The 11170-nt window shown below is 38.9% G+C and overlaps 1 protein-coding gene across 3 annotated transcripts in view; it reads right to left on the reverse strand.

Annotated features, from left to right (window-relative positions):
• The window catches only part of LOC137976041 (peroxisomal sarcosine oxidase-like), a 17034-nt gene extending 6065 nt beyond the window's left edge, over window positions 1–10969 (reverse strand). Inside the window, exons 1-7 of one of the 3 annotated variants that reach the window (XM_068823300.1) lie at window positions 10916–10969; window positions 9086–9160; window positions 4344–4495; window positions 3238–3451; window positions 2390–2519; window positions 1806–1858; window positions 1270–1419 (exon numbers count right to left, since the gene is read on the reverse strand). In XM_068823300.1, coding sequence (XP_068679401.1) covers window positions 1270–1419; window positions 1806–1858; window positions 2390–2519; window positions 3238–3451; window positions 4344–4411 — 615 coding nt within the window. In that variant the 5' untranslated portion in view covers window positions 4412–4495; window positions 9086–9160; window positions 10916–10969. Of the gene's footprint in view, window positions 1–1269; window positions 1420–1805; window positions 1859–2389; window positions 2520–3237; window positions 3452–4343; window positions 4496–6945; window positions 7462–9085; window positions 9161–10915 lie in introns of those variants that run through there. The other 2 variants (XR_011117685.1, XM_068823299.1) reach the window with 2 other exon arrangements.
• Between the last annotated feature and the right edge of the window lie 201 nt (window positions 10970–11170).

Raw genomic sequence — 11170 nt, forward strand, 5'->3', positions numbered from 1 at the left:
ATCTTTTAAGTTTCAAGGATCAAAAGAAATATCATATGGCTAACTTTGAAGTACTTTGTTGTAACGCTGTCACTCGACCCTTACTGTATATAACTCCTGGTTGTTAAATTAAAGTGAAGGAATTCTTGCTCTAACAAGGCAGTGTTTCAGAGACTTGTCCTTCCGATAATCAACCACTGGGGGATTTTGTAATATTTGCGAGCATGGCGATGATCTTGTTGTCATCAAAGTTGGCCATTGAGTTCTGATAAGAACTGCTTCGTTATAGCAATCAAAAGAAATATCATAAAAAAATATGGGTAACTTTGAAGTACCGTACTTCCCACTAGCCTGCAGAACATGCGTGATTTTTTGCGTAAACAGAGGCGAAAGCGAGGCGAACGCGAGGCGAGCGCAAAGCGCGAGTGGCGCGCAAGGGGAGGAGTGCTAAAAAGATTTTTTAGCGCTCCTCCCCTCGCGCGCCACTCGCGCTTCGCGCTCGCCTCGCGTTCGCCTCTGTTTATGCAAAAAATCACGCATGTTCTGCAGGCTAACTTCCCACAAACAATGCCTACTTGTTGTACAGAACGTTGCTGTGTAACGTGACCTGGACTTGCAATAAACTCAAGTCAGTCCATGTGAACAAACTTTTGATCCGTGAAATTCACTACATGCAAACTGCAATGAAAGGGTTACTCAGGGCAGCGAGCACATGGCAAAACTCTCATAATTGGTCAACAACTATCCCATGACATTGTAACAATTGTCATTCAGCTGTTAAAATATGCCTGCATGCTCGAGTCAGAAGTCTCATTTTTATTATTCAATCACTTAAAATTTGTGACAGCAATTTATTATTGATAGATTTTTTAGTCATGCTGCCTTAAAGTACTGCATTGTTGATTACTATTTTTTAATCAACTAATAATCACCCCATACAGCTGTAGCATATGAAAAATATTGGCAGATGGAATGACAGCACTTCACATACATACATAATAATAATTGACTTCTTCCCATAGGGGATTTTCTAGCAATGAAACACAATCAAGCGAAAAAAGAGAACAGAGCAACAACTGGAGTCCAAGCTGGACAGAGGCAAACCAGTTTGGCTGTTTACAAGTGCAGCTGCGAAGGGTGAGCCAGGGACTACCAGGATCAAATTCAACTTAACTGGTCACATCGGTGAACCTAGGATGTCCGGATCTCATATCAAGCAACCTAACCACTCGGCCACACTGCCTCAAGGTCTCAGAGGGCGACATTAAGAAATAAAACCTAATACTGTACCTTAACCAAACCAGGATACTCGAATGAAGGTATAGCATATACATAAAGACCAGCAGTTGCTATGTAGTCAGCAAAGATTGGAAAACCACTTTGCAAACTGTACGCTCCAGGCTGTCTCATCTTCCAGTATAAAACAACTGCTTTGGTAGTCTGGGTATTAAATCAAATGCAATTATTATTAGGTTAGAGGACAGCAATCAGAAAATACATGTAGCTCATCGATCATGAAAAGTGGTAAAACATTGGTTCAAAACTTAATTAATATGGATAATAATTATCTATACTAATTCTTCATGTGAATGAACCATCTATCATAATTGCTGTTTTTTTTTACGTTATTCTTCCCACAAACACTGCCTGATTGTCAGTCACCTGTTAAAATATGGCTGCTTGAATCAGAGGTCTCTTAATTACAATAATTATTCAACATAAAGATTTTTGATTGATTTTTTTCAACACTTTCAGCAATAATATTACTATAGATTCTTTTAGTCATCAGCACTTAAAAGAACTAAAATGATTTCAATTTCTCCCACCCTGAGAGGCAATTGAAGTCCTAAAGGTTTCAAGAGCTTGTTAGTCCATGGTCCTAACAAAACAAGACACAACATTTAATAATATGAGAATCCCATGCATTTTATAGGAAAACCTACATCACTGGAATCAATTTTTGTTTCACAGTCACTTCCAAATTTGGTGGAACACTGCAACACTTTGTTTATGTTAAAAAATCCTTTAAAGTTTCCCCTCCTCGATCCCTTATCATGACAATAATTTCATTTACCGGTAATCAGCACCCAATTTTCCATTTACTTCCAGGAAGCTGTGAGTAGTAATTCTCAAATTGTGACAATTTATAATATTCTCAGATTATATCTGGACAGCAAGTGGAAGATTAATTAGGTGATGTGGTTACCATATCAGTGACGTGAGGCTAATAAACATGTTCAAAAGTTATCAAGTTACTTTGAATTCACAACTAAGGTATGGCCCATAAATGATCAAGTCTTGACAAACTGGACTATGAGTTAGGGACCATCTTGGGTTGTGGTAAACATCTCCAGTATAAAGTACAATAAATGATTTACATTTGGAAATAAAAGCTTCACTAATCACAGACCTGCTGCCAATATAACACACTGAGCAGTAAACACATTCTTGGTAGTCTTAATGTGGACTAAAGAACCTGGAACAATCTCAAGCACCATCTCACTATCACATAGTGTTCCACCAAATTCAATAAATTGTGCCTGAAAATGAAATTATTTAACAGTCAGATTTTGTAGGCAATTCTTTGGGCTTTGGCCCAATAACATGCAAAATATTAAGCAACAGCAAGGTTTTGTGTTTGTGTTTGTTCTTTTTTTTTCTATTGCTGTATTATTCACTGTAGCCGGATCAACTCGGATCAACTCGGATCACTCACCTCGGATCACTCACCTTGGATTCTTTGGGCTTAGGCCCAATAACATGCAAAATATTAAGCAACAGCAAGGTTTTATTGTATTTGTGTTCGTTCTTTTTTTTTCTATTGCAATATTATTCACTGCAGCTGGCTGAACTCGGATCAACTCTGATCACTCACCTTGGATCAAGTGAAAAACAGTTTTGTAAGCCCAAACTATTCAACGTTTCCACCGATTTCACCAAAGTTAGCTTAAAGATCAGGGCTAGGGTGATTTCTCTAGGCCTTATCATTTTTTTTTACGTCAATCCTAGGTGAGCAATCGGAATTGCATGATCCCAGTTGATCTGCTCCGACTTTTGTACCTGCCTTGGCAGACCACGTCCACTGACCACACTACCTTTTGTGGTAGGTAGATTCATATCCACTTAATAAGTTTCTGCCATTAAACAGCTGCCATCAACTTTGTTTCATTGGTAAATACACTAGATCAAAGTAAAATTCAAAAGGGAAAATTCAGATGCTTTTTGCTAAACTAGGAATGCAATGCATACTCCATTTACCTGCAATGCCTTCAAGCATTTATCAGCTTTCAAAATCCCCCCCGCCTGTTCCAAGACTCCACTGTATTCATTTGAGAAGTTCAGTTCTGGATATTTATCCTTTAACTTTTCATTTGACAAGAATTGAAAAGCCTCTCCAGAAGACATCAGTGACTTGATAATTCTCTGAACTTCTTCACCAGGGTCCCTCTGCACATTAAGCATTCCCACATTTCTGTAAAAACTTTTGATTAAAATGGATGTATAAAACTGATCCTACACACAGCCCAACCTCATATCTCTTTCTGTAACAAGAAGAAACCACTTAAGATAAAAGTACCCGTCCGGTATTCTAAACTTTTCTCCTCAACAGGCGGTTACGTTTCATCTAGTGATTTTTTGGGGCTTTTAGTAACAAAATTGGATGACCTTTAAATTTTTTACAAATTGAAACTCTATGAAACTCTAAGTGATAATGTTTATATTTCTGCAAAAAAAAAAAAAAATTCAGAATGTCCATATTATCGAACCTATGACGAGATCTTAATTTACCTAATCTCTGGAAGGTTGACTTTTTTGATTCAGTGACCATTGTAGAGTGACAACATCAGCAAATCGTAAGCATTTTTAGTGGACAATGGACTACAGGACCCATTTCACAATGCAAAAAAGTTCCTAACCCTATGAATGTGAGGTCAAACAAACTACACACTATTTGCATATCTAGAGTAGCATGCAATCATATGGGGAACACTGAAAAACCAATGAACCATGGTTGCATTGGTGACTGCCCAGAGATTAGTTGCCACTAAAAGCATTGCCCTATTGTCTGATATGACTTGCTTACCATCCCACAACAGGGCTGGACAATCTGTGAGCCAGCGAGTCATGCAAGCCATGGAAGCCTCGTATTTAAAACCTAAGCACCCATTTCAAACAGTGCTGATAAACAGTATTTAAGTCTAAGCACCCATTTCAAATTGGTTAGCTTTCAATGACTGTGTGACTTGAGTGGAAAGGGCTTTTTGAGGTTATAAACACTTTAAATCTATCTTTTCATGAGATGAGTCAAATGGTATTGTTACTTTATTGGTGTAATGGATGCACCAGTACAACTGCTACCTTACTTGACAAGCAACTCCTCATTTTCTTGTGCTTCAATTTCTTTCCACATTTCCTGTGCTTCAGCAAACATCTTTGTGTAGTGCTCTTTGGGGTAGGAACCACGGCTTACTCGAGTCTGGCCATGAGAGCTACCTCGCCAGTGTGGAAGTGGAAACTATACAGAATTATATAATGAGCATTAATTATATATTTTAGGAATTTTTGTCTGAATTTACACTGGTCATTCCCATTAAATTTTACAAGTAACATAATGGGCAACAACAGTTGAACCTCGATTATCCAGACCTTGATTATCCAGATTTCTCGATTATCCGGACTTTTTCTCAGCTCCCAATTTTGAATTGAATATTTATTAGTCATAATCAAGATCCGTAGCCATATTCTTTTTGAAAATACAGCGTTAAAAAGTGAAGTAAAGACAATTTTTTTTTGTTCTCAAAAAGCAAAAACAGTGTTCGCATGCGTCGTGACTGATGAAGAACCTTCAAATGAGTTTTGATTGGCTTAGAGTTGCTTCGTTGCAAAGTGAAATTTCACGCTCTATAATTTGGGTGGTTTGGCGTGGTATGCAAAATAAACAAGCTACATGGCATCACATGTACAGGACTATTCACAACAGAGAGTGAAGACCATATTGTTTTCCAAACGATTTGTAAATGTTTTGTTTCACGATTAAATGTCGCTTTCTTTAATTGAATCAGTTTTTGTTCTTCATTAATATTCATATTCTTGATTATCCAGACCCTCGATTATTCAGACTATTTCGTACCTAGTCCCACTGAGTCTGGATAATCGAGGTTCGACTGTACGGGTATAACTTATACAACAGCAGAATTAACAATTTTTTACCTCTAATTATAACGCTGTTTTTCACAGAAGTTATTTAAAGAAAATGGCCTCAATTAGGTTTAAGATACCAATGCTTGTTGAAATGTACCACAATTTGATATTCATGAGTGTACGCTGGAGACCATCTGTCTCCAAAAGGCATATTCGAAACTCCCAAATTCACCCATTGACCCTCAGGGGTTCCCCATTGATGAGTAAAATTGTCTGGCGTTAGACAGAGTAAAATACTAAGTCTGGCCAGTTTAGGCCGGTTTGGACGCCGGGGGAACATAGTTTTTTAGTGAGTGGTTAACCCATTGACCCCCAGGGGTTCCTGATTGACTAGTAAAATCGTCTGGCGTTAAACAGATTAAAATACTAAGTCTGGCCAGTTGAGGCTGGTTTGGACGCCAAAGGGTTAAAGAAAAAGGCAAGTCATGCTCCTTCTCCCATGTTTTCTGCTAACTTTCATTGCCATTATCAGGAATAAGAGAAAATTGGGTGCTTTATGAGCTATGGGCTCAGATCTTACTTCAGAGGGAAGTTGTACTCCCTCGCTGCTTCAGAGTTGATTAGGTGCAACAAGACACAACAGGTAGGCCTAAAACACAGCTACTGTCACGGGTCACATTCCACAAGTCAAGACTTGGAGTCTCAGCTCCAGTCAGATGAACAACTAAGCCAAACATTTCCCATAGACATTTGTGTAGAGTGATTACTGGGCTAGGAGACACTTTTGGTGTTGTTTTATTTGTCTGTAGCACAGTGACATGTATCCTGACCTGTGGAATATGTAACCTGTGTTTTAGACCCATCGGACACAACTGCATGGAAATCTGAACCTATGCCCTGAAGGACTCCTGGATTTACATGTCACAGAGTGACCTCTCAACCCCAAAAGACCAAAAACCAGGAGATCAAGGTAAAAAAATCTGAAGATTTACCGATGGCGTCCGCAGGAATTCTAACCAGTTCATCCAAATAAAGTTTTCCTTTCTGTTTATCACCATTTTCTGCCATTTTGACAAAGTGGACGAAATGTATCGAGATGCGACAAATTGGTCACAATAACCTTATTTGGCACTTGTCTTATAAAAATGGTTGTGTGTTACAAATATGTGGTTCTCTATATAATTGGCACCAGAAAATAAATTTTACAAAGCAGAAATGAAAATATTCAAGGAAATTTTGGGGTTTGAGATGGATACAACAGCAAATCACTGAAATGTGCACAAAGAAAATCTGCAAACATGGCATTCAGTGGCCATAAACACGGTATTCTTAAATTTTTGTAAAATTACTCCACAGTACTTTGGGATTCATTTCTGAAAGGGTCTTCAAATAGAGTGGATTTCCGAGGGGGTAAAAGTGCCATTCCAAATATCCCAATGGGTGCATGTGTTGAAAATTGTTTCCCAGGGGGGTTCCTTAATAACCCTTCTATAGGGGGGGTGCGGATAAAAAATGGAATGGCCCTTTACATTCATAATTATGTAATAGGCATTGTTCAAAATATTGCAGTAGAGGTTAAAAGTTCTGCTTTGTTGTTGTGGCTTCATACGAGAGAGCAGCATGCTTTAGGCTTGTAAAGGCCTCAGATAGCAATGTTGAAATGTACTTATTGCTGGTGGACGAACAAAGGGAGCAAATTAGCTCGTCCACCAACATGGCGACGCTGACGTAACGAGGAAACCACCTATCAAGCTATGAGGAAATCTTTCCGTCTGAGTTTGACGGCAGTCGCCGCAATTTAAAGGAAGATTAAGTGGTACCAACTTGTTCTAGAAGAAGAGTGCGCTTTCCTCGAGAAGCAAGATATCGAGCAGTGGCACTTCCAACCACTCCAGCGCCAATGACACAAACATCGTACATTGCGAGCAATGAGATGGCCTTTGAAATATGGAATAAACGAGTAAAGTCGTGATTTTCTATGTCTCCAGGTAATCATTGGGAATGATTTTCCATTTTCCAGTCTTGCATTGTAAATTTTAGGGTGTTTCGTAAATATTTATATTGGTCATATTGTAATCGAATTTCTCGGTGGTCCAAGTCTTTGAAATATGGAATAAACGAGGCGTGGGACTGGATATAGTCCGGTAGTAGAGACTGGAAAAGCGGGCTTTCGTTCAACCCACGAGTTAGCAAAGGTTTGACTGTGGATTTTATTAGACCAATACCTCCTGAGCAAGGCTCGCTACGTCGTAAAGTCGAAAGGTGGTATACGATCCGAAATGAAGGAGGGTTTTGCTACATCTCTATTTCGTTAACATGAAAACGAGGCTGCAAAGATTTGTTTGCTCCTTTTCTTACACCTTTTTCTTATCAACATTTGCGGTCTAAATACCCGGGTATTTAGACCGCAAATGTTGATAAGTTTTCGGGTGTTTCTCGAATCTCCCGTTAATTTCGATCCCGTTATTTTTCCCGATAACTTGCCCGGTAACTTACGGGAGCTTTGGAGCTCCCGTTACTCTCCCGTTAAAGTTTACGGGTAACATCATTTTGCTGCATCAAAACAAAATGGCTGCCGAAGACGGACTTTTGTTACGCAGTTTGTCGGCCAAGAACATACCAATGGAGGCCTGTACTGAATCATATGACCGAAACAGAAGTCGTTGAGAGGCATAGGTTGTCAAAAGGAAGATTAAATTGGCTGATTGAACGGTGTATTGTAAAGAAGATCGATCTACAGAGACAGCAATTCGCGGAGACTCAGGTATACCAATACAGGCCAATAGTCAAGACGTACCCACCTACTTTCGGTGCCGTAAAACTACAGTTGTTAATATATTAAACTTCGATGGAAATCGGCAATAAAGAAAGCCTTGACTTAACACGGACTGCGTTTTGTTTTGACGTGAGTCAACTTTTTTTCACATCTAGCTAAATTCGCAGCACCCAGAGTCTTAATAGGGAACAACTAGCTGCAGCATTTCCAGCAAAAAACAAGTGACATGTTGTTAAAAAAAAACATACAAATAAATAAATAAATGGGATGCAAACTACTGACAGGGAAAATTTGGAAAGGAGAAGCGATCGACCATCACGTGATATATTGAGCAAAAAACAAAACACACCCAGCTAAATGCTGCATTGTCTGAAACAGCAAAGAGGAAATTGTCTCCTTGTGTAAGAATAAAACATGCTTGTGTTCGAGGAAAAAAGGCATTATTATATGGACTCAAACTCGACAAAACCTATCAATTAATGCTCATCAAGCCACGAACTTCTTTGCGTACGTTGTTCCCACGGCGGTCCGCTTTATCTCTGTTTTGTTTTGGTGGTGTTCAAGTGTGACAATAAATTCATGTTTATAAATCTTTCAAGCAAATGTTACCGTATTTTACCCTATAGCTGGCTTTCCCAGAGTGACTGGAGCAATTATTGATGGCTCTCTCATTCCTATCTGGCGCCCAGACAGTGATGAACATCTCTCTGTTTGCCACAAGGGTTTTCATGCTATTAATGTGATGACAGCTAGTGTGCAATGCTCACCTGTCGTCTACAAATTTTTTTTGCATATGGCATGGCTCTGTACATGATTCAACTATTTTTAATGCCAGCTACTTGCAAGCATGTATGGAGGGTGGAGGAGGTGGGAATGGGTGGCTCCTGGGAGACTGCAATCAAACAGGTACAGGTACCAGAAGATCCATACAAAAATGAAGAACACTACTGAGAGGGCCTTTGGCCTGTGGAAGACAAGATTTCCCTCCTTGATTACTCTGGTGGGCAGTGCAAAGCAGCAAATTTCTGCCTGGCCTCCATTACTCAATAGCTTCTACATAACTTAAGCCCAACTTAACTCAAAATATTTTCTTTCGTTTAAGATAAATCTCAACACCAGAGAGATATTTGCAAAGCTAATGAGAGGCATGAGTTAATTTCAACTATAATGGAACAAACTGTTTTGAACCTTTTTGCAATGCAGAGCAGTTTGGTAGGGATCACCTCGGTTAAAGACTTGATTATTGCTTCTTGCTAGCTATGCCTTGAAAGTGACAAAACATGGAGAGAGTTTTGTTAAATTTACTGTGCATTGAAACCAATTTTCAAGGAGAACATGGAAAAATGTATTTGCCATAGATGGAAAGATTCAACTTTGCAGTGAAAAACAATTGGAGTGAGGTGCACTTTACAGTGAGTACACTCGAACCATGAACACTTGATACTTTTTTTCACATTCTTTTAGTGACTATAGAATGTGGGCTCGTCCTTTTGACAAGAGTATTTAATGTTTACAATGCTATACATGTAACACTATACATCATAAGAAGAGCCTTTATTTCTTCCTCCCCCCAAAAAACAATGTACTCAAAAATGTCAAGTGTTCACGGTTCAAGTGTCCTTACTGTAACAGTAACATTAATTTTATTGGGTCACTTTGTCCAAAAGCCACTCAACAGTCACCAGGTGAGTTCATTTTAAATGACACTGCAAAAAAAGGAAACAGTAAGGGGGCTTTCATCTATTAGCACATGAGGGGGGGGGGGGGGGTAATGTTATTAAGGGGGGTTGTCATATATTGTTAGAGCAGCTTTTTGAGGGGGGTTGATTGAAATGTTGGCTTTTCCACTTCATTTTGCTGACTTCAAAGCTGAATGTACATATTAGAAATGATTTATAATATTACACCCATTTTCCTGGCCATTCGCAAAAGTTTTCCCAGTTATGGGAACTGTGCACTCGTCTATTAAACACTTATATCAGTAGTTCCAAAGGTTGACAAATAAAAAACAAAGTTACTGCGAGTGAATAGTGAGCATTTTGTTCATGCTCTGATTTATGAAACTTACCCCCGGAAAACATGGGAAATGGCATTTCTGAAGCCCTTATAATAACAATTTTCTGGGGAGCATGCCCCCACATCCTCGCTAGAGGCTCATGCAGGGCTCGAAATTAACATTTTTAGTAAGGCGCCAATTGGCGACTGATCCAAAAATTTTGGTCGCCAGATCTTAACTTTTAGTCGCCATTTTTTTCACTGATATTTTTTCTTCATTTTTCTGATGATCATGTACACATGGAATCTTCTTCATAGTCCTAAGTTGAGGTACACTTAAGCTTCTAAGACTGAGATACTAAAACTTAAAAGGAAGCCAGGGCTCGTAAAACATATCATTACGCATTACGAGGTAAATAATCAATGTGAAAGCAGCTTTAGTCACGTTTCCTGTGCTTCCTCCGCTTTTGTTAAGTTTCCATGTAACATCGAGTCTATAGCTTACATAAATAGACGAACCTGAACATAAACAATCACCAATTTTCCATATTTTCAGTGCTAAAAAGCCAAGGCTTTGTTGTGAACTTCACGCTTCAATGATTGCACATGTTGTTTAGAGCGCCCGCAATACCAGCTGCTGAATCAAACATGGCGCTCAATTATGAAACATGGAGATCGAAGAGCCAGAAGAGTCGTGGGTTTGTTTTGTTATTTCTGTGCGCATAAATCGTGCATTTTATCCAAAACTACGGTTGATTTGCCTTTGAGGTTAAAAGGATGAAGGAAAAAGGTGAAGGTTAGTCGCCCACTGGCGACTAGCTCTAAAAATCTAGTCGCCAACGCTTGATTTTTGGTCGCATTGGCGACCAGTGAGTCGCAATGTCGAGCCCTGTCATGCAGAAAGCGCTTGTTTCACTGCACCTTCCTGAGGGTACCTATTAAAACGGAAAAACCCTTTTTTTTTTTTATTCCCAACAGAGAAAAAAACTTTAACTTAACAATCAATACAAAGTGTATACTTACTGGCAAAGCAGAGACGAAGAAAGTACTTATCCTCTTTATATGGCGGCGGCCATGTTGGATTTCAAAGCCTCGATTCCGAAAATAACGGAAACGAGGCCAAGTGAAGTCTTAATCCACGAGTTTTTGTTTTAACTATTGATTTCATGACCTTTCTACTTACTACTAGATAATTTTTTGTTATTCATACTCATTCATTTATTCATTCATTTATCGATCACTCACTCATTCTAATTTATTCTTTCATTATTAATTAAG

The sequence above is a fragment of the Montipora foliosa genome, chromosome 11, assembly GCF_036669935.1.
Source record: "Montipora foliosa isolate CH-2021 chromosome 11, ASM3666993v2, whole genome shotgun sequence".
Lineage (NCBI taxonomy): Eukaryota > Metazoa > Cnidaria > Anthozoa > Scleractinia > Acroporidae > Montipora > Montipora foliosa.